The sequence below is a fragment of the Aquarana catesbeiana genome, linkage group LG06 (genome assembly GCF_042186555.1).
Source record: "Aquarana catesbeiana isolate 2022-GZ linkage group LG06, ASM4218655v1, whole genome shotgun sequence".
Lineage (NCBI taxonomy): Eukaryota > Metazoa > Chordata > Amphibia > Anura > Ranidae > Aquarana > Aquarana catesbeiana.
In genome coordinates this window covers 408,326,680-408,351,100 of record NC_133329.1, presented here as the reverse complement: position 1 = coordinate 408,351,100, position 24,421 = coordinate 408,326,680, and the positions used below count along the sequence as shown (strand labels likewise).

Genomic DNA, 24,421 nt, shown 5'->3' with positions numbered 1-24,421 from the left:
GTCCTGCAGCTGCTTTTTTTTTTTTTTTTTTTTTTTTGCTTTTCTGGCTCCTAAAAGCCTGCATAATGGGGGTGTTGGGTATTGTCTGCATTCTACCTCTTTCAAAACGACATCACCCGTGTCTTCTTGCAGTGCCCCCAGTCACAGTGTACTGCTGTCTAGGCTAAAGCCTCTTAGACCAGTGATAGCGAACCTTGGCACCCCAGAGGTTTTGGAACTACATTTCCCATGATGCTCATGCACTCTGCAGTGTAGTTGAGCATCATGGGAAATGTAGTTCCAAAACATCTGGGGTGCCAAGGTTCGCCATCACTGCCCTAGACTAAGTTACCTGTCGTCACATACACATTTGCTGTCAGTGCATTTGAATGGGGGCTGCAAAGGGAGATATTGCAATGGAAGAATGAAATTTAGCCGCAGACCTAAAATAAAGCAAATGGGGTACTCTGGAACAATCCAAAGGTTTTTATGGATCCTATATAGTTACAAGAAAGTTAAAGAAAACAGGATGAAGTGTGTGTATATGTATATATATTATATGTGTATATGTATGTATTTTTGTTTATTTTTATATATAGGTTGCACCGATACTAGTATCGGTGCCGGTGCCGATACCGAGTATTTGCACAAGTATCGGTACTTGTGCAAATGCACTGATACCTGAAACTGATACTTTCAGACTCGGTTCTTTTTAGACCACTGATAATCTCCCTCAATCTGGGGCTCCACGCAAGATCTCACCCATGGGGTCAAAATGATCACAAGAACGGTGAGCAAAAATCCAAGAACCACACGGGGGGGGGGGGGGGGGGGACCTAGTGAATGACCTGCAGAGAGCTGGGACCAACGTAACAAAGGCTACCATCAGTAACACACTAGGCCGCCAAGGACTCAGATCCTGCAGTGCCAGGCGTGTCCCCCTGCTTAAGCCAGTACATGTCCGGGCCCATCTGAGGTTTGCTAGAGAGCATTTGAATGATCCAGAAGAGGATTGGGAGAATGTCATATGGTCAGATGAAACCAAAGTAGAATTGTTTGGTAGAAACACAACTCATGTTTGGAGGAGAGAGAATGCTGAGTTGCAACCAAAGAACACCATACCTACTGTGAAGCATGGGGGTGGCAACATCATGCTTTGGGGCTGTTTCTCTGCAAAGGGAACAGGACAACTGATCTGTGTACATGAAAGAATGAATGGGGCCATGTATCGTGAGATTTTGAGTGCAAACCTCCTCCCATCAGCAAGGGCATTGAAGATGAAACGTGGCTGGGTCTTTCAGCATGACAATGATCCCAAACGCACTGCCCGGGCAACGAAGGAGTGGCTTCGTAAGAAGCATTTCAAGGTCCTGGAGTGGCCTAGCCAGTCTCCAGATCTCAACCCCATAGATAAGCTTTGGAGGGAGTTGAAAGTCCGTGTTGCCCAGCGACAGCCCCAAAACATCACTGCTCTAGAGGAGATCTGCATGGAGGAATGGGCCAACATACCAGCAACAGTGTGTGACAACCTTGTGAAGACTTACAGTAAACGTTTGACCTCTGTCATTGCCAACAAAGGATATATAACAAAGTATTGAGATGAACTTTTGATATTGACCAAATACTTATTTTCCACCATAATTTGCAAATAAATTCTTTCAAAAATCAGACAATGTGATTGTCTGGATTTGTTTCCACATTTTGTCTCTCATAGTTGAGGTATACCTATGATGAAAATTACAGGCCTCTCATCTTTTTAAGTGGGAGAACTTGCACAATTGGTGGCTGACTAAATACTTTTTTGCCCCACTGTATATAAACAGATTAACATATTTACACATTTCACACTAAAAAAGCGCAAAATTAAAAAACAAAATCAATTTATTTCATTTTGTAAATGACTATTCAATGCTTTGTACCATTGCTGACAGCTGAAGTGTAAACAAAACAGTTGCGGTAGGTATCGGTAATTGGTATCGGCGAGTACTTAAAAAAAAAAAAAAAGTATCGGTGCATCCCTAATAAAAAATAATATATATATATATATATTTTAAAATGTGTGTTTTTTTTTCCTTTAGTTACACAGGATATGTGCTTTAATCACCCCAGTAATGATGTTTTTTTACATTTTTTTTTTCTCACAATAGAAAGTGTCTCCATTTAACAATGAGGCTTGGAATCAGGAGGAGAAAGGAAAGGTAACTTCAGTTTTACTTGAACAACGTAATGTTCAGAGGTTGTGAAGGTCCCTAATGTGTAACATTCTAACTGTAGTGCTTTCTTTTGTGCAGTATCTTGTGCCATCTGCATCCATACAAGATGTGCAACATTGGCTGCAACGCAATAGGTTTCCTCAGTATTGCAGACTTCTGTCTAGTTTCTCAGGTATGCAAATTGTCTCATGTGGCTTTTTTTTCTAAAGATACTTTTATAGAGAATCTTGGTGGCCAAACAGTCACATGGAGAAGGAATACACTTATACTGGTTAAACTTCAACACCATCTGGCATGGAGCGCTCTTAGTTTAGACATCGGGCTTAGGACAGAACGCCAGGAATGCAAGTTTTCGGGCACTTATCCCTAAACAAGACCAAGCGTTCAGCCCTCTCCAGCTGCAGCCTACTCTAGACTCGGGGCTGGACTTTGCACCTATGCCTCCTGGGTACACAAACTCTGGGAGGGCTTTACAGCAGCTAGAACCCTCTGTGCAAGGGGCCTTGGGCCTCTGGCCTTGTGTGGTGTAACAGCAAAATTAAAGTGGTACCTGCAAGGTAAAGGCATAATGTGCTAGTATGCATTGCATACTAGCACATTATATTAAACTTGCCTTAAAATGAAGCCCTTCCAGCTCCGAGATGTCAGCTGCAGGTGCTCTCCTCTTCAACCAGTCTTGCTTTCGGGTTATTGGACTCCAGTTCTGTGACTGGCCGGAGCTGCGATGACGTCACTCCCGCACATGCGAGCGGGACCTGCCATTTATGACACAGGGCCACCCGGGCCGTTTGTTCACGGCGCATGCGCCAGCGAGGTCACTGGCTGCATGTACAGTAAACGTTGCCTAAACGCCGCACGTTTAGGAGAGATTTACACTATCGGTAAGCCGTATTATAGGCTTACCTATAGGTAAAAGTCAGAGATGGGAGTTGACTTCCACTTTAATGCATTTATAGGCAGGGTGGGGAAGCTTATAATCATTGTATGCAAACCTTATCAACACACTTATTTGCTTTGTTAAATATACTACTGAAAACGTGTTAACCATTCGATAGCTGCAAAAAAAAACCTCTACAAACTCGGCAGTGCCTAAAAATGGAGAACTGAGCATGTGCAGAGCAGGGTGAGACGGTGTATTGCTGGATTTTAAACAGTATAGGTACTTATTTTTAATATATTACAACGCTATACCTGCAATAGGGGCCAGCCCGAAGTGATCTGGCAGGACTTAATTTCTTGACTAAAGTTCCACCTAAAAATCTAATTTTTTTTTCCGACTGCGATCGCCCATAAAGAGGGGAAATATCTCAGCAAGATAATTGGAAAGCAAGTGAAAATCTAACAAAGCATTTAACCTTTACTGGCTAACGTAAAATAAAAGTTGGGCTTTTAAATGCTTAGATCAGGAGAATGCAGAAAAGCTTTGCTAATTTTTTTTTATAAGCGATATTAGTCTCTTCCTTAACCGTGGAGGGTGAGTGGACACAAGTCCCCCTTTGTGCTGACTCGCACAGACTTCCCATGGAAGGCTTTTTGGATCTCCCCCAGTATGTTTTGGATCATCCCCAGTATCTATGGAGGATTACTGTTTATAGCATCTTTCATGTTACTATGAAAATGTCTGACTTCTCTGTAACTGATTCTTATTAGCCTGTCAACTGTGAGGAGTGTCCTTGGCAGAACATTGCTGGCACACTCGAGAGGACATTCGTTGCACAACATTTGGATGAACGGGTGGAACAAAACTGCCAAACTTGATTTAGAACCCACACCTTTATAGACACAGCTCTTTATTAAGATTAGATAATGTCATGCCAGTTGCTTGTAGTTAGGGACTTGTAGTTCCATTGGCAGGTGGCCTTGTGTGCCAGATGGGACTTGGGCTACAGCAGCTTTTAGGCTGTAAATGGCAAATTGCTGGATGGAAGAGTTTTCGAGAAATTACAGCAGGAGGTGTGGCGCTGATGCAATTCCTCACTGCCTGTCAAATGCTCTGTGAACGAGCCCTTAGAAAACCACAAAGAAAGGGAAAATGCTACAGTGAACTTAGACTATCCTGTAAAGTACAAAAAAAAAAAAAATTTTTTTTTAGCAGAGACCCTAGAGAATAAAATGGCAGTCAATGCAATTTTTTGTCACGTGACTATTTGTGCAGCGGTTTTTCAAATGCAATTTAAAAAAAGTTTGATTTGTTTTTTTTTTCCCCCATTATACTTGGGTGGATGCAGCATCTTTCCGATGCTGAATCTGTCCCCCGGCGTCTCTGCACTGAGAACGAACCATCGAACACCTCTGATGGCTCGGTTCTCTCAGCTCCCCGAGCAGAGCTTCTGCCTGTCAGTAAGCAGCTCTCCCTCCACACTCATTGGAGTGCTGAGCTGTGGAGGGGGCGGGGAGCGGCTTGCTGAGACAGCCGTCAGTCCAGGCACCTGGCGGATCCAGACTGCCAGAGCCGGGGTGACGCGGTGCCTGGACTGATCTGTGTGATGTCCACAGAGAGCGGACGTCAGACCGCTCTCTGCTTAAAACGGGTCACAGGACTGCAAAACTAATTGCACTCATGTGACCCATAGGAGAAGCTCAGCCGAATGAGCTCAGGCTTGACTTCTCCTTTAAAGAAAATACACTTTAATGAATTTCAATGCAAAATACCCAATATATAACCCAACTTTTTTGGTAAAATTTAAGTTACAATGTTTACGAAGTAAACGGATGCCTAACATGTCGCACTTTAAAATTGCGCACGCTTGTGGAATGGAAACTACAATACTTAAATCTCCATAGTCAAAGCTTTACACTTCTTTTTTTTTTTTTTTTTAATTAATTTTTTTTACCGGTTTAGGGTTAGAGGAGGACTAGTGCTTCTTGATCTCGCTAGAACATTTGCAGAGATAACTCACATGTGCTATGAACAGAGTTTACATAAGCGTGCGTGACCTACAAATGCGTTTACCTCTGTGCAGGTTGACGGGTTCTTTAAAAAAAAAAAGTGTACTTTTATTTTAGAAAAAAATTTTTACACTGTCCCTTTAAAAAAAAGTGATCGTTTTTATTGCTATAACAAGAGCTGTAATCATCCCCTTGTGATAATAAAGCATGACATTTCCTCTTTATGTAGACATCTGGGTTCGAAGACCCCACATGTCTCCTCTTACCCTTTAAAAGCATTGATCTAATGCTTTCCGAAAAAAAAAATTGTTTACATCCCGGCCTCCAAGATCATATAGGTGAGGAAAGACGATCTGGTCCCTCTTCACCTCTGTGGCCAGCGGTGCGAACAGCCTGATCGTTTCCCAGGTTCGCTGGTTAGAGCTACCCTCTCCTGCTTTTAAAAGCGATCTAGTGGTTAATTAGCTGCTCAGATGGCTTTTATCGGAGTATCGCCAGCTGCACAAAACAATAACGACTGCAGCCATAGACCTGGTGAACCGCATAGTATGTATATACACATTGCAGTCTTAAAGTGGATAAACGGTGTGGTCTAAGTCTCCTTAAAGTGAGTCAGCATTCGCAGAACTGTGTTTACCTTCCTGGTATTGGAACTAAAGGATATTTACCTGTTTTACCTATTATAACTGTATTTGCTGATGGATTTTGTGCTGTGTTGAACTGTTGGGAGTATTCTGTTCATGTGACCACAGCAATTCTATTTCTTTAGGTGCCGACTTGCTAAAGATGTCCAAAGAGGATTTCGTCCAAGTCTGTGGCCCCGCGGACGGGATCCGGCTCTTTAATGCAGTAAAAGGAAGGTTGGTATCTGTGTTGGCAGCCAAGTGATAACAGACAGGATTAAAGGCAGCTTCACATTGCCCCAGTGCACTCCCGATGTGCTTTGGGCAAAAGCAACTAACCTGTGGCTGCTCTTTCCCATGGACTTCTATGATGTCCCACAGTGGTGGTTTCAAAAAGCGCAACAAAGATGCAGCATGCAAGAGTCTTTTTAGAAGAAAAAAAACGCAGAACCTCATAGAAGTCTATGGGAAAGCACAGCTAACCTGCAAGAAAATCCAAGTGTTGCAGCGCTTTAGCAAAAGCAGGGCAGTCCCCTAAAGGCAGAGCCTTTACTGAGAGAATTGGAGGCAAGCTTTGCTCACCTACCTACTAAATTTTAGTTGCCTTGCAGTCTGTGACCTCAGCGCTTTTCTCAATCGCTGACCTGCAATGAGCAATGGAGGGGAGAAATGTCACAATCGTGAGACTCCTTTCACACTGGGGCGGTGTCGGTAAAGCGCCGCTAGTTTTAGCGGCGCTTTACAGCTGTTATAGCGGTGTTTTTCGGCCGCTAGCGGGGAGTTTTTAACCCCTGCTAGTGGCCGAGGAAAGGGTCAGCGACGCTGCCGAATCGCTTTGCAGGCACTTTGGCAGCACTGCCCATTCATTCCTTGAGGGGCGCTTTACAGACCCTGAAAAGTGCCTCAGTGTGAAAGGGGTCTGAACCGCTAGCTTTTCACCTTAGACTGGGGGGGGGTCTTTAGTATACAATCTGTTTACTAAAATCCAAATGTAAAGTAAGTTCTTTAGTCATACGCAGCTCAATTAAAATAAGTGGTGATAGAATCCATTTGAATTTAAATGTCTTATTTATGATACATTTTGCAATCCTGTGCAAGTGTCACAGCGAATAACAAATGGCCTTACTCGTAGTTGCAGGAAAACATCCTCCTCCTTGGAATACTTGCTTATAGGTCTGATCCACTATGTGTGGAGTGCTGGTATCCTGACAGGAATAAAACAAAAATCCATAATGAACACGCTACTCTTGGCCCTAGAGTAGCCGTGCCAATGTGTGGAAAGGAACAATGCGCATTTGCTAAAAGTGCAACCACATATCCGAGACAATAGTTTAAATATTTTTGGGAAGTACCCCCACACCCCCACCCCTTGTTCTGTATCAGTAAACTAAAGTGTTGAAGCAATGTTGGTCAGAAGATTTTATCAATGGCAACTGCTCCAAATTTAACTTGCCCTTTAAATGGCTCCTTTTTTTTTTCCCTCCCCCTTTGCCACAGGAATGTGAGGCCCAGACTGACTATTTATGTCTGCCATGAACCTGAACAAAACCGCATAAACCTGCAGCACAAACGGGACCTCAACGACACCTCTGTGTGTGGTAAGCGGTTTTGCTTCTGTACTGCAAAAATGGGTTATGCCATAGTTTCAAATTTGGAAAAAACTTCCAAGGAACTTGTGTGTTTGAGTAATGCCCCCAACTCTTAAGTTTTGGCCATTAGATGTACTAATGTGAATTCAAAGATGGGTCAGTGAATCCATCTCTAGGGTAATATAAATATTTGGTATAACTGCTGTGCAACACAATTCTATTATCCTGGGGTTATGACAGGACGATGGCTGATCACCCCTCACTACGTCTATGGTCACTGAAGAAAAAAAAAAAATTGAACATTTTTATCAGAGCTCTGCAATGCCTTGTTTTGTAGGGTTTCCCCAACGTCTCTCACTTGGCAATAACCTCAATCCACACAGTGCTACATGTTAGAAATCATTTCCCTAAAGCAGAGTTCCAGCGGTTTCTGTGTTTTTTAAAAGTCAGCGGCTACAAAAAAGTGTATCTGCTGACTTTTAATAAACACACACTCACCTGTCCCACGGTCCAGCAATGCGGCCGTCCGAAGCCTCGCTCGGCACTGGCATCACTACTGTGGGCACCCGGCTTGCGGCTTCACAGGCGGATGTGCATATCTCTCTGCACGTCCCGAATGGCCGGGCAATATTCTAGAACCTGTGATGTGTCCCTGAAGATTGCAGGGAGGGAGGGACTGCTTAGGTGGCCTGAGCAAAAGTGGGAGCTGAGTATCAGTCAAAACTAGGTTAACCCCCCCCCCCCCCCAAAACGACCTTCCAAATGTGGCATGTCAGGGGGTCAGGGATTCCTTAAAGCGGAAGTTCCATTTTTGAGTGGAACTCCACTTTAACCTTCCTTTCCCCTCCCTCTCGCCTTCCCTTTTTTTCTTTTGCCCCCCCCCCCCCCCTTTTTTTTTTTTTTTTTTTTTTTTTTCTTTTACCCCACCCCTTGTTTAAAAATTTTTTTTCCCCCTTTCCTTCCCCCTTTTTTTTTTTTTTTTTTTTTTCCTTTTTCCCCTTTTCCTTTTGGCTTTTTCCTTTTCTTTCCTTCCCCCTTTTCTTTCCTCCCCCCCCCCCTTTTCCTCCCACCCCCCTTTTCCTCCCCCCCTTTTCCTTTCTCCCCCCCCTTTTCCTCCCCCCCCTCCTTTTCCTCCCCCCCCCCTTTTCCTTCCCCCCTTCCTTTCTCCCCCCCCTTCCTTCCTTTCTCCCCCCCTTCCTTCCTTTCTCCCCACCCTCCTTCCTTCCTTTCTCCCCACCTTCCTTTCTCCCCACCCTCCTTCCTTCCTTTCTCCCCACCTTCTTTCCTTCCTTCCTTCCTTCCCCCCCCCCTTTTTTCTTTTTTTTTTTTTTTTTTTTTTTCTTTTACCCTTGCCTTAGATACCACTAGTTTGAGAAGTATCAGTTTTGGAAAAAACATCCATACTCTCCTAGGTGAATGCTGCATCTGTCCCCTGCCACTTCTAAAATGAGTGAGCAATCAAAGACCGCTGATCACTCCGTTCTGAGCTTAGACTTGTCAGTCATTGGCTCTCTGCTCTGCCCCTCCAGCACTCAATGAAGTGCTGGGATGAGGGGGTGGGAGCAGCTCATTCAGACTCTCAGCGGCTTTCTGAGATGCTGAGCCAGCTGCCAGTCAGGAATCTGGGTGAATACCGAAATTAAAATCTGGAGCCTTCGAGTCTAAACCGGCTGAATAACGTCAGTGCACTTTAGCCTGCTGTCAGCTGAATACGGGTGACAGGAATTCAGAATAAAGTGACCTACAGGAGAAATGGGGCAAAAAAACAGCTATGCCCCCCCCCCCTCCTCCTCTTTAAACTTGCACATTGTTCCAGTGACCCATATGGTTAATAAAAACTGGTCTTTTAGCTGAACTCCTCTGAAGGTATAAATGATGTGTCCTTGAAGCACCTTCTACTACCAGATAATAGAATCTTAAGATTTCTGAAACCACACATCAGTAAAGAGCAGATATATTGTCTTTTTTCATGCAACACATATGGCTGTTAGAAATGGTAAAAAAGTTTTAAAAAATCTTCCCCTCTCCCCAGGCATAGACTGGTTTTGTCAGGGGTTTCAGCAATTTTCCATCTGTCTTTTGCAGAAGTAATTCTAGGGTCTCTGGATCCAGTCAGACGGGTTTTCCCTGTCACTGGTCAACAGACAGTTTTCATCATTATCCAGTCCTGCAGGCCACTAAATTCAGCTCTCCTCTTACAGAGCAGCCACAGGCATCGCTTGATTACATGTGACATGCTGGAGCAATGCTAAAATCCAGTGACTTGTGCAAACAATTCACAATTAAGATCTGATTTATATCGTTTGGAAACTTTCGTTCAGTCTATTGACACAAAACAGAAACATTTGGTTGCATTTGATTTTTGCCTTCAAAAGAACTTTTCAGTCAAAACCAATTCAAATCTCCTATTGACTTCTGAAAAATGATCTTTTGTGGAAGCAGATAAGCTATGTAGATATAGAACAATGTGGCTAGCATTGCAAAGTCAGCAAATATTTCAAACAGGTGGGGGGGGGGGGCAGTGACTAGTAACATACTGGTTATGGGAAGGTAGAGTTTCTTAAATGCAAACAAGTCTCAAAGTCACCCGTAGGGATATTGATCTATTTAGGCATGAAGCTCCCATCTGTGCGGTTTCCCTCCTGAGACGTAGGGAAAGGGTCCCCCGCAGGATTTCAGAAGTTGCAGCCCTCACGGGGAACCCCAAGTGCATTGCGGTTCCCAGTGTAGTGGCGACTTCCAGTGCGTGCGGCGTGCCATTAGGATTAATGACACCTGGGTGGTTTTGGCTGCAGGAACAGGTGAATCTTGCCTAACAGGTTAAACAGTCATGGACAGTCCAGATCCCCCTCAGATTTAGTTTCAGGATAAATGTCAGGTTGGTTGCATTGTCACTTTAAAAACCTTCTTTACCAACCTGTTCGCCTTATCAGTGTTTCTGCCCTGTCATTAAATATGTTTTATGGGTGACGTGCTGAACGTGCCCTGCCCCAAAACCCTTTTATGTAAGCTTTATTTTGTCTCTGGAGCATTGACGTGTGTCTTGCACTTGTAGAGGAAGTTAAGTTGTTGAAATTCCTTTAAGTCATAAAGGTGTGCCCTTTTTTGTAAGGAATTTCACTATTTCTAATATAAGGGGGGCATATAGAGGCGATATTAGTGAAATGAAAATTTCAGAACTGAAAATTCAAAATGCACTTAACCGAAACCAAAATTTACGGTTTTAAAAAAAATAAATTATGTTTTTATAAATGTATTCTACTTTGTAATTAATATTGTAAATTCAAATTGATATTTATTGTAGGCTGCTATTGGCACCTTTTTAAGTGGTATTAAACATCTTGCATTTGTGTTCCTTATTTTGACAGTTAAAAAAACTGCACCAAAAACGCACAGCCCCTTTTAAGCGCATTAAAAATGCAGTAAGAACTCATCAAAAATGCACCCTTGTTGCGTTTTTGATGTTGCTTTTTTTTTTTTTTTTTTTTTTTTTTCGGCTCAACGCTGAAAACCATATTTTCAGCCAATAATTTTTGGCGTCTGACATTTTGATGGAGGGGGAGAAGCTGTGGAGGGGGAGAAGCTGTGGAGGATACGGGAGATATGGAGAAGCGGGAGAGGAGAGGATACGGGAGATATGGAGAAGCGGGAGAGGAGAGGATACGGGAGATATGGAGAAGCGGGAGAGGAGAAGATACGGGAGATATGGAGATGTTTTCTCCAATTTAAATGCCACTGCCATGTGTTCTGGTTTATCAGTAACCTGAGATCTCTTTGGATATAAGGTGACAAAAAATTATTGGACTGTCCTTTTGATGGGCTTGTAGGCATCTGTAGCATAAAGTGTGGCATGAATGAGATAAATGGTGAACCTGAGGGATAAGTTCTTTTAGATCATCCAGAAATTAGCCCCTCAAATTTGCAGTCAGATCCTGCATGTGCTTTCTGATAGGGTTGTCTGGACTGGAAAAAAAAAATGACTGTAAGCCAAGACAGTTCACACACATTTTTCAGCAGTGGGTTTTGTGGCTCGGGTTGGTGGAAGTGAAGAAAGGCTTTACTTATTTATCCCCCTTAGATCTTTGACCTCATATGGCCTGGATTTGGCTAAATTTGTATTTTGCTTATTTTTTTTTTTTTTTTTTTTTTTTTGCAGTCTATCATGCCATCTTCCTGGAAGAGCTGACATCGTTTGAGCTGATTGAGAAGATTGCCAACCTGTACAGCATCACCCCTCAACAGATCAGCCAGATCTATAGGCAGGGACCTACTGGGATCCACGTGGTGGTCAGCACAGAGGTGTGTATGGTTTCTTGTCGATCACCACCGATAATTCAGCCTGTCCGCCTTAGTATATCTAGGGCAGTGATGGCGAATTTGGCACCCCAGATGTTTTGGAACTATATTTCCCATGACGCTCAACTACACTGCAGAGTGCATGAGAATCATGGGAAATGTAGTTTTCAAAACACCTGGGGTGCCAAGGTTCGCCATCACTGATCTAGGGTTTACATCCTTTTTTAGATTAGTCTTCTCCAAACTACGGGCTTTTTCTTTCTTCTTTTTTTTTTTTTTTTTTTTTTTTTTTTTTTTTTTTATATTCGGCCTTGGGGCACTGTTCCTCCCACTGGCCTCCCTAATGTCTTAAAGGGGAAGTTCACTTTTCGTTACATGTTGCACACATACATTATAACTAGCCGGCCCCGATCCCCCGCTCTAACAGCTAATGGGGATCTTATCTTCTCCCCAGCGCTGTGGTCTGGCTCTGCAGATCCCTGGTGCATTGATTTAGAGGCTCCAGAAATAAAAAAAGAATAAATGCACTTTTTTTTTTTTTTTTAACCTTCAAAAAGTGCATTTATTTTTTGTTTAAAAGGTGAACTTCTCCTTGAAGGACAATAAAACTGGCCCTTTCTTTACACAGTTTGGAGAATCCTGTTTTTATATCATTACCTCTTGTGAACCTTCCTCTGTTGCAATTTGTGTCTTTTTGTCTGTCTATTTCTAAAGCTCTATCTAACATTAGCTGAGATAAGCTGAAAGTGGTCTCTATAGGAAACCTGGGCTATCCAAATTGACTTTCTACAGAGATGTAGCGGTGGCTACATAGTTAATACAAGACGCCCAATAAGGGAACCAATTAGTACTAAATGGTTTGTTTAAATAGTTTGCGCCAAGCTGATCCAAAGGGGCATTAAACACAGAGCTAGGCTTTAAGTAAGGCCATACATGTAGTACATTTTAGCTGGTTCCCAATGAGTCAAAATTCGAGGGGTGGTTGGGCCAGTCCTGTTGGCACTCTTTTGCAAACCCCCCCCCCCCCCCCCACATCCCTTGACCTGAAAATCAAAGGATTTAGACCCTTTTCACACTGCCAGCGTTTTTCAGGCGCTACAGCGCTAAAAATAGCGCCTGAAAAAAGTGGCTCCTTTCGCTTTCACACTGGAGCGGTGCGCTGGCAGGGCGTCACTAAAAAAGTCTTTTTCTTTAGAGCGGTGAACTCACCTCTCCTCCACCACTGCTCCCCATTGAAATCAGTGGGGCAGCGCTGCAATACCGCTGCCAAAACGCTGCTGCGGCGGCGTTTTGCGGGCGGATGTAACCACACCCCCCCCCGCTAGCGGCCGAATAGCGCCGCTAAAACGACGGTTGATCGGTGCTAAAAATAGCGCCACTTTACCACCGATGCCCCCCGCGGCTCGGTGTGAAAGGGCTCTTAGGCAGAAAATTGTTGTGGCGAACAATGGCTGCAGCCCCTTTTCAGGTATTCTGACAGAATACAGCAGCTAGATTAGATTTTGCTCGCTCAGCCTGTGAAATCTTGGGTTAAAGTGCAGACATGAAATATGAACAAAGCATATCCCTCTATAGCAGGGATATGCAATTAGCGGACCTCCAGCTGTTGCAAAACTACAAGTCCCATCATGCCTCTGCCTCTGGGTGTCATGCTTGTGGCTGTCAGTCTTGCTATGCCTCATGGGACTTGTAGTTCTGCAACAGCTGGAGGTCCGCTAATTGCATATCCCTGCCCTATAGTGTGTACTTGCCCCAATCCAGAGCACTTTTGTCTTCTGTTTCCTTCCTCTATCAGCATGAATCACTTCTGACAAGTTTTGGTGACACGGGAGGGATCTCCAGCCTATTGACAGCCTTAAGTCTCTGTTCCTGTGTGCTGCGTGAAAGGGGATGGGGGTGTCCCCTCCCTCCAATCGGCTCTCAGAGCTCTCCTCACTGAGAGGAGAGCTCTGAGTGGGAGGAGAATTGGGGTACAGGGGCAAATGGGGTAAATGCACGTATCCAACTTCATTATTAACTTACTGACATATTAGCATGAATGTCACACCACTTCCCTTAAATCTCTCTAAAATGAAGCTATTAATATTCTCCCCCCGCCTGTGTCCTCCTCCATGACTTTTCCATCAAAATCAATGCAGCTCTCGGGCCCTCCCCTCACGCCAGGGTACTCGGTGTAATCTTAGACTTGTGATTTCAGCCTCAAATCCAATCGTTGTCACAAACGTTTGTAGACTTCACCTTCATAACATCTCTAAAATTCGCCCCTTTTTAACAAATGAAACAACCAAGCTCATTCACTCCCTTGTTATCTCTCGCCTTGACTATTTTCAACTCCCTTCTCATTGGCCTACTTCTCCATAGGCTCCTCCCTTCTTCAGTCTATCATGAATGCTGCTGCCAGGCTTATCCACCTTACCAACCGCTCAGTGTCTGCCAACCCTCTCCTCCAATCCCTACACTGACCACCAACCCTCTCCTCCAATCCCTACACTGACCACCAACCCTCTCCTCCAATCCCTACACTGACCACCAACCCTCTCCTCCAATCCCTACACTGACCACCAACCCTCTCCTCCAATCCCTACACTGACCACCAACCCTCTCCTCCAATCCCTACACTGACCACCAACCCTCTCCTCCAATCCCTACACTGACCACCAACCCTCTCCTCCAATCCCTACACTGACCACCACCCCTCTCCTCCAATCGCTACACTGACCACCACCCCTCTCCTCCAATCGCTACACTGACCACCACCCCTCTCCTCCAATCCCTACACTGACCACCAACCCTCTCCTCCAATCCCTACACTGACCACCAACCCTCTCCTCCAATCCCTACACTGACCACCAACCCTCTCCTCCAATCCCTACACTGACCACCACCCCTCTCCTCCAATCGCTACACCGACCACCACCCCTCTCCTCCAATCGCTACACCGACCACCACCCCTCTCCTCCAGTCCCTACACCGACCACCACCCCTCTCCTCCAGTCCCTACACCGACCACCACCCCTCTCCTCCAGTCCCTACACCGACCACCAACCCTCTCCTCCAGTCCCTACACCGACCACCAACCCTCTCCTCCAGTCCCTACACCGACCACCAACCCTCTCCTCCAGTCCCTACACCGACCACCAACCCTCTCCTCCAGTCCCTACACCGACCACCAACCCTCTCCTCCAATCCCTTCACCGACCACCACCCCTCTCCTCCAATCCCTACACCGACCACCACCCCTCTCCTCCAATCCCTACACCGACCACCACCCCTCTCCTCCAATCCCTACACCGACCACCACCCCTCTCCTCCAGTCCCTACACTGGCTCCCAATCACCCAGCCAATTAAATTCAAAATACTAACCACAACATATAAAGCCATTCACAACTCTGCCCTGAGCTACATCACCAATCTTGTCTCCAAATATCACCCAAACCGCCCTCTCTGCTCCTTCCAAGACCTCCTCCTCTCAAGTTCTCTCGTCTCCTCCTCTCATGCTCGTCTCCAGGATTTCTCCAGAGCCTCTCCCATCCTCTGGAACTCGCTACCTCCACCTGTCCGGCTATCCCCTACTCTTGCTACCTTCAGGCGATCCCTGAAAACTCAACTCTTCAGGGAAGCCTATCACTCCTCCAACTAATCTTCTACCACTTCCATCAGCTCATTCCCCACAGCTACAACCTTTTGTACCACCTGCTCCACCCTATTAGATTGTAAGCTCTTCTGAGCAGGGCCCTCTGAATCCTCTTGTATTGTATTATAACTGTATTGTCTCCCCTTTTTATATTGTAAAGCGCTGTGTAAACTGTTGGCTCTATATAAATCCTGTATAATAATAATTTAGTGTACACAGTACAGCGACCTTCTCAAGGTGTCGTACAACTAAACTGTCCACTCAGCTTGTTTTCCTAAATGGTCTTCTGAAGTTTATATGTGAATCTTGTGACTTTTGTTGGGCATGTAAGAATGCTCTTTGCGGTGATGGATGTGCTCCGTCCTTGTAATGAATTACTTTCTTGATTACACTAAAAGGTTCAGCCTCTTGTCGGGCCATGCGAGAAAATATCCAAAACACAGCTTGGGGGGAGGGGAAGGGTGAAAATGTCAAAACATGCCAGAAGCAAAATGACATTTCATTTACAGCGGTATTTCCTTCAGCCTCGAGTTTCACCTGTCATTGTATCCTAAGGCAGCCATGAAGATGAAAGCATATTGTTGCCTGCAATAAATGTGTGATTTAAAGACACTGATATCCTTTGTATCCACTCAAAATATTATTTTTTTTGGTGAATATGAAATCTAAATTAACCACTTAAAACGGTAGTAAACCGCTAGCTTTTCTTTTTAACCACTTCTGCCCCGGAAGGATTTACCCCCTTAATGACCAGGCCATTTTTTGTGATACGGCACTGCGTTACTTTAACTGACAATTGCGCGGTCGTGTGACGTTGTACCCAAATAAAATTGATGTCCTTTTTTTTTTTTTCCCACAAATAGAGCTTTTGTTTTGGTGGCATTTTTTTTTTTTTTTTTTTTTTTGCGCTATAAACTTAACTATAAAAACTTTTTGAAGAAAACAATTTTTTACTTTTTACTATAAATCTTAAAGAAAAAAAAAAAAAATTTCATCAGTTTAGGCCAATGTTTTCTTCTACATACTGTACTTTTGTTAAAAAAAAGTCCAATGAGCATATTGGTTTGCGCAAAAGTTTGTGTCTACAAAATGGGGAAAGGATTTGGGGACTTTTAAATTTTTTTTTTTTTTTTTTTTTTAACTAGTAATCGCGGTGATCAGTTTGTTGTTGTTTTTTTTGTTGTTGTTGTTTTTTTTTTGTTTTTGTTGTTTTGTGTTTTTTTTTTTTTTTTTTTTGGCACTCCGACATATAGAAAAAAATTGGGCTAACTTTACTGTTGTCTTTTTAATTCAAAGTATTTTTTTTTTAATTGCACTTGATATGCCGCGTACACACGTGCGTGGAAAATGTGCGATCGGAAATTCCGACCGCGTGGGCGCTCCATCGGAATTTCCGAGACACAAAGTTTGAGAGCCGAATCTAAAATTTTCCCACAACAAAATCCGTTCGCGTAAATTTCCGATCGTGCGTACACAATTTCCGACGCACAAAGTGCCACACATGCCTAGAATCAAGCAGAAGAGCAGCACTGGCTATAGAACTTCATTTTTCTCGGCTCGTCATACGTGTTGTACGTCACCGCGTTCTTGGCGTTCGGCATTTCCGACCAACTTTGTGTGTATGCAGGACAAGTTTGAGCCAACACCCGTCGTAAAAAATCCGATGGATTTTGTTGTCGGAATGTGCGATCGCGTGTACAGGGCATAAGACCGCTGCGCAAATACGGTGTGACATAGTATTGCAATGACCGCCATTTTATTTTCTAGGGTGTCTGAGAAAAAAATGTTTGGGGGTTCCAAGTAATTTTCTAGCAAAAAAAAAAAAAAAAAGATTTTAACTTGTAAACGTGTTTGAAAAATAGGATTCGGTCCTAAAGTGGTTAAAGTACGATCATCCTGCTCCCTGGGGTGTTTTTTTTTTTTTTTTTTTTTTATTCCTCCCGGGAACAGGGATAGGGGTACAAAAGCAGTGGAAGAGCACCCAGCAAATGCCTAGAAGCTATACCTAGATCTTTATTTTGATAAAATGTTAAGTGTTGGGTAAGATCTATGTATACTAGAAAATGATTACAGGAAATTCTTTTAGATATCAATTTATTACACAATGTTATATAGTATTTATACTGTTGACTTTGTGTACCCTGATAGGTGTATAACTTGTTTTTTTTTTTGGGTTATCACAAGTTTTCACTATCTGCTTAAAAAAAAAAAAATTTTGATCGTTTTTTCGTTCCTTTTCAGATGGTTCAGAACTTCCAGGATGAATCTTGCTTTGTTATTGGCAGTGTAAAAGGTAGGTTGGATTTGAGAAGAACTCCCCCTGTCACATACCTGGTCTGTGTCAGTTGCTCTCCCATTGCAATGAAAAGAGACAAACGTGTTAATGGGTAAATTTAGGACTTCTCCTGGTTTTTAAAACCTTGTTTTCTTTAGGCCTTGCTTACATTGGGGGGGGGGGGCACAGACACTTTTTTTCTGCTTTTCCACCTCTTATCTACATGCCTGAGCTTAAAGCAGATGGATTCCAAGTCTCAACTGCACTTAAGATGGCTGTAGCTGAAAATGCTGTGGTTGGGGGGGGGGAATGTTCAAAGTGATTTCACAACAAAATAAACCATGGAGACATGGATGGGGGAGTTTGCTTTGCATTTTAAAAAATGAATTAAATGGGATTTTCAGTTTGTGGGAGTCAGATGGTTTAGTTCCGCTTTAGGATACATTGTCAGTCTATTACTCCCCCTCTGTCCCTTTCTGCATGCATACAATGGAGGGAGATTTACTAAAACTAAAGCACTCAGAATCTGGTGCAGCTGTGCATAGAAACCAGTCAGCTTCTAACTTCAGCTTGTTCAATTACAGCAGAGCACCACCAAAAAGGGGAAGCTCTGCTTGTCACATTTGGCACCTTTTGGGGGGGGGTGGTTACCTGGTATTGACAGGTACCCGCTCCCACTTCTGGCTCAGTTTGCCGCAGCAAAGTGAGCTGGAAGTTTGCCACCAAGCCCCCCCCCCGGAGCCAGACCATTCAGAATTCAGGGCGATTCGTGCATGCCCATGTAGTTAACCGGCTGTGAAACTGCAAGGCTTCATTTCTGGTTTCCCCTGGCCAAGATGGTGGCGGTAGCACCCAAAAGCGTGAGGACACCCGCCGGATACTTGGACAGGCAAGTGCCCTAATAAGTCGGCAGCTACAGTGTTTTAAGCTTTGACAAAAAAAAAAAAAACTGGAAGCTGATTGGTTACTATGTACAGCGGCACAGATTCTTTGTGCACCAGTTTAAGTAAATCTCCCCTGATGACTCCCTAAAGCCTGTCAGCCCACAGTGCAGGAAAAAGGCTCTTGGGAGATGTAGTACTGGGGGACGTGCTTACATCAGTAGGAACTGACCTCCCAGCAACAGCCTGGAAGTGACAGTCTAACCATTATTATTGCTGGGACATGATCTAGAAGGGAAGAGGGAGGTTATAAGTTACTGGACGTATATTAAAGTGGTTGTAAAGGCAGGATTTTTTATTTTTTTACCTTAATCCAGGCTTTGCATTGCATTATTGTAAAAAAAAAAACAAAAAACAAAAAAAAACTGTGCCCCAAGCCGCCCCCACACACGCACACACACGCACACACGCACACACACGCACACACACGCACGCTTACAATACTTACCTGAGCAAGATCCCGATCCAGTGATATGCACGAAAGTAGAGACTCTCCTAATGCCCCACCCCTGCTGCTGTCAATCACAGCCAGAGAGGAGGGAGCGGGGCCGAACCACGGTCTGTGTGTCTATAGACACAGAGCCGATTCGAGAGCAAAGCATGCACGAGTGCAGCCATTGCAAGTGACTTGCTATGAGGGCGCTCAGGGGAAGGGAAGGAGCCAGGAGTGCCGACGGGGGACCTAAAAATAGGACGATTGGGGCTGTTCTGTGCAAAACCATTATACAGAGGATGCAAGAATGACGTGTTTGTTTTTTTTCCTTTTTGCTTATGAGAGATTAATGGTGCTGTATGTATTTTTTTTTTCTCTTGGCAGAAAACGGTTCTGGATATCACATCGTTCTGAAATGAAACGACTGGATTGCACAAGATGATTTTTGGACCACCCGCAGTAGAGTATTACACGGCCAGTGAACAAAAAAAAGGCCCCGTGTAAAATTTCTATGGAAGAGGAATTCTGCATTTTTTTTGGTTTAAAATGTTTCTCGACGAGCTTTTGTCCAGGAATCCGCGTGATTTTGAGCTGTACCGGTTTCACTTGTAAATATTTCTGTGCCAGTCTTGTCTTACGCTCAGTCCAGCATCTGGAACATGTGAGAATGTAAATATTAAAATATCGAAAAGCTTTCTCAGCGCTGGAGTCCTGTGAAAAACATTTGCTTGCCGCATGAGAAATTTTCATGTCTATAAAAGCGGTTCCTATGATCATTACTGAAATAAATTTTTACAGCGGCCTATGTATAAAAAAAAAAATGAGGCTTGTAAGAACCGAGATTTCTAAATTAAATTTTGTATTTTTATTTTTTATTGTGCCGGTGGGACTCATTCAGAGGTGGCCTTTGAAGTCAGACGTTTGATGGTCTCTGTTACTGCCAGAGTAACCATGACATCCCAAGGCTGACGTCCTATGAAAAGCAGGAACCGAGGTATAAGGCAGTTGCCCATAGCAACCATTTTGGAGCTAAACCAGGTAAAATATATTGCAGAATCTGGTTGCTATTGGCAAACAAAGCCTTACTTGGCTCCAGCTTTTTTTCCCCCTTAAAACAGCCTTAAGACACTACTAGAATATCGAATGTAGATATGAGATTATGAAGTTGTAGAATTGATGCACTGTGCAAGCTAGTTGCATGTAAATATGTAGCAAACGAGTGGCCTTTTCGGATAAGAACTGCAGGTTCACAAGCTCTTGGGATCGGAGTAGTGTGCATGCAAAAAGGTGCTTTGGGCAGCAGAGCAAAAAAAAACTGGCTGCACGCCCGACACCAATTTTTTTTTTTTTTTTTTTCCCCGGACTTTACATACAGGTCTGCCCAGACCTGTCGCCGTACGTGGCGTGCGGGCAGCTTTTTTTTGATTTGTGTACTCTGGGGGGTGGCGATGAGCTCCTTCTTCTGATCGACAACCTGTCTTCACAGATATGGGAATAGTGGACTTGGGAGCCATGGCTTCGCTTTTTGGCAATGCCACAAGGAGTGTAGATGTGTGCCAGGACCCGAATATTGGAGCTGAATGGTTCTAGACAGGGCCACAGTTGTCAAAGTGTAAAGCGCATACAACAAATTAACAGGTGTTGTGCTTGATAATTTATGTGCAAAATAATCCAACCCTACTAAAAAAAAAAAAAAAAAAAAAAACATCCATGCATTAATTATAAAGTGTAGTAAACTCTGCATTAGTTTTAAAAGTGCAATAATATAGTGCCCACCGCTTTCTAACCTTATGTGCATAATTCTTCTCTTGCATATATCAGTGTCTCCCAAATAGTGCTGTTGTCTTCATACATCCAATAAAGTCCTCTTTGTAAAACAGTGCCACTACTATAACACGTGTGTGTGTATGTGTATATATAGTGCCACTACTATAACACACACGTGTGTATGTATGTGTGTGTGTGTGTGTGTGTGTATATATGTGTGTATATAGGGCGGCACAGTGGTCTAGTGGGTAGCACTCTCACCTAGCAGTAAGAAGGGTCGCTGGTTCAAATCCCAACCACGACACTACCTGCCTGGAGTTTGCATGTTCTCCCTGTGTCTGCGTGGGTTTCCTCCGGGTACTCCGGTTTCCTCCCACACTCCAAAGACATGCTGGTAGGTTAATTGGATCCTGTCTAAATTGTCCCTAGTATGTATGAATGTGAGTTAGGGATCTTAGATTGTAAGCTCCTTGAGGGTAGGGACTGATGTGAATGTACAATGAATATGTAAAGCGCTGCGTAAATTGACGGCGCTATATAAGTACCTGAAATAAATAAAAAATAAAAAAAAATAAAATATATATATATATATATATATATATATAAAATTATTTTAGAGCTGCATGATTCTGTCCAAAATGCCATAGTCTGTAGATGCTATAAATTTTGTGCAATCCAATGTAGGCTTACTGGGATTTTTTATTTTTTTATTAACCAAAAAGTAGCAGAATACAAATTTTTTTTTTCTTTTTCTATAGGATATGTTATATATATATATATATATATATATATATATATATATATATATATATATATATATATATATATATATATATATATATATATATATATATATATATATATATATATATATATATAATTTTTTTTTTTTTTTCAAAAATTGTTGGTCTTTTTTTTTGTTTTTTTGTTTATGGCACAAAAATTAAACGCCGTGGTAATCAAATACCACCAAAAATAAACCTCTATTTGTGGGGAAAAAAAATATGTTCCACTATGGCCGTGCGTTCCACCAAGCTGGATGCGACGTGGCAAACATGGCTCTTCCCAACGCGTTTCGGTATGTCTTCAGGGGGAGGCAGCTTATTGATGTATACAGGAAGTATGCACGTGAGGTTTATTGATAGCGATGGACACTATATTATTGCACTTTAAAACAAATGCACTGTTTACTGCACTTTATAATTAACGCATGGTTGATTGATGTTTAGTGGGATTGCCGAAGAATGTTTGGGATTGGATTATTTTGCACATAATTATCAAACTCAGCACCAGTTAATTTGTTGTATGTGCAGTATTACCTATTCGGGGGTCTTAGGAGGGTGCTCAGCAGCTAGACCAACATTTTAGAAGAGCAACTGTAAGCGCAAAACCGTAAGTGTGGCTTTTTTGTTCAGTTGAAGTGTAAAGCACATTGTTAATACTTCACTTTGCTCCTACCTAGTGGACTTTTTGTTCCTGAAGTTCTTTGACACAGAAAAGTGCCCTTTTCTATAAGCTTTTGTTTTTTTGTTTGCTCTTTATGCACAAATGATGCATTGTAGCGGGTAATGAGAGCCTGCTTTTCACCAAAAAGATGGAAAAAAAAAAATTGCAGTTGCTACAACTTAGTTACTCCACCTTTTTAATCTTTTATGTTGCTCTCATTGTGTTTTTTTTTTTGTTTTTTTTTTGTTTTTGTTTTTTTTTTTTTTGTACTGGTAGCTATCAATCCGGAATTGAAGCGTGCCGGATCTCTGTGCACACTCGCTGGAAGTCATGTTACCAGTTCCTTCTGATTATTGGGGATCGGCTAATATCTCAAATACACCAAAACTGTGTAAACATGATGTAATGGTGGCATTAATTTTTTTTTTTATGTTAAAATTGGTTCTCTCTCACAATTGGGAAGTTCTTTCCAATGCAATACTTTAGTCGCCAACATCGACCTTAGCCCAGAATCTAAACGAGGTGATTCCTAAGGGGAACTTTTATTGCCTATCTGATAAAAAACGGGGATCCAAATTCGGAATTTGGGATTGCTGTTCAGGTTGGCTGCTTGTTTTCTGTATAATGTGAAGCTCTACGCTATCGTCCCATAACCCCTCTCATTGGTCACAATGCACTGTGCTGGTCACATACTAACACTATTGAATTGCCCATTAAGATCACTTATCTGTGAGACTGCACAATTTCCCTCAATTTCCTTAAACCGATTGCTGGTGGGAAGTGGCTGGGGGGGGGGGGGAGCGGAGATCATAGATCTATGGTGATGGGTAATTTTTATTAAAAAAAAAAAAAAAAAAGCTAGAATTGAGCTACTGAATTTTGTAGCTTTTTGTGAAGTGTTCTTTTTATCTTCGCTTTGCCTTTATAGTGATTTTAAGAAACTCTTTACGTTGGATGAGATGGACACTCAGCAGGACTGAGTGCAATTTCATTTCATTCTAAAGGCCCTGTGTGTAAAGATCAAAACAGCGGGGTTTTTTCTTTCATTGTTCTCCTTGCTGGAGACGAAGCTGTACCTGAAGACCTGCAGTGTAAGGATCTCCCTGCTTTGGTTGCATTTATTAGGTGGGTCTGTGGTTCCTCAACCCCCTTATCAATCCTTCAGTTATCAAAACACTAATTGGGGGGGGGGGGGGGGCAGCTCTGACTTGACAAATCAAAGCCCTGCTCATCTACCAAGATGGCTGCCTCCATGTGGCCAATTCTAAAGTACAGTAATGGGGGAAAGATCAGCTGCTGGTGAATTGATCCTTTGGCCTCGCCCTTCAAAAATGCTTTAGTGAACTGACCCCGTACTTTCATTTTGATAAGCAGATTATTGTGCAGATCTTTATACATAGGCTCCTATATCTGATCTATAATCGGTGCCTTCTCTCCATGTGTTGCCTTCTCTCCATGTGTTGCCATGTGTCAAGCTGCGATTAAAATTGAATATGGAAATGCTCCGACAATTTATTTTTATTTTTTGGTGTGACTTTCATTAAACGTTCGTAGTTTTCCAGTGATTGACTTTCTGTGCGCTGTAGGGGTGTCTGGGGGGGGGGTCTCTTTAGCTGCATTGGGCTCTTTGTGCTTTAATTTGTTTGCCTTTCTACACTTTTTTTTTCTATGCAATTAGATTGGAGTGAAAGTCTGTACTGCTGAATGGAGCTCTGACTGAACCAGTTACTGCCAATTTTTGTACCTGTGATGGGGAAAAAAAGCATATTTTGCACTGGCTATATTGCTGTTGTACAGAAACCTTCTACAACTGGAATCTTTATGAAATGCAATAAACCTTATTTGTACAAAATTGTAAAGGCTTTGCAATGTGGTCTTTTTTTTTTTTTATGAGCAGTGTTTGCAAAATAAAAAAAATAAAAAATATCTGACTTAACAAGGTTTGTAACAGCTTTAGCGATAAAACTCTGTACTCCTATTTATGGATTTATTACAGAACATTTGATTTGTGAGGACGGAAAGAAGTGTGAGACTGCCGAATAAAAAAAAAAATTGTTTTAATTTCCTCAATTCAGAGCTGTCCAAAGTCAGCTTGTGCACTAGATGGCACTTTATGGTGTGAATGACGGCAAGCTCAGAGGGTGGGAGGTGGGCAGCTACATGTCTTTGTTTTTTTTTTGTTTGTTTTTTTTGTTTGGTTTTTTTTTTGTTTGGTTTTTTTTTGTTTGTTTTTTTTTGTTTGAGAGATAGAGAGATCGATCTATATATCTATCTATTATAATTAGTGTGTTAGGGCCAAATATATGGACACAGACACAATTTATTTATTTTTTTT

At 42.7% G+C, this 24,421-nt stretch overlaps 1 protein-coding gene across 1 annotated transcript in view; it reads left to right on the top strand.

Moving 5' to 3' along the window:
• Positions 1–23,945, top strand: part of TFCP2L1 (transcription factor CP2 like 1) — a gene marked incomplete at its 5' end in the record, with an annotated part of 54,044 nt that extends 30,099 nt beyond the window's left edge. The window contains 7 exon segments of the mRNA XM_073634470.1: positions 2,127–2,177; positions 2,271–2,364; positions 5,851–5,941; positions 7,202–7,302; positions 11,450–11,592; positions 17,466–17,517; positions 19,258–23,945. Coding sequence (XP_073490571.1) covers positions 2,127–2,177; positions 2,271–2,364; positions 5,851–5,941; positions 7,202–7,302; positions 11,450–11,592; positions 17,466–17,517; positions 19,258–19,292 — 567 coding nt within the window.
• Positions 23,946–24,421: the final 476 nt, after the last annotated feature.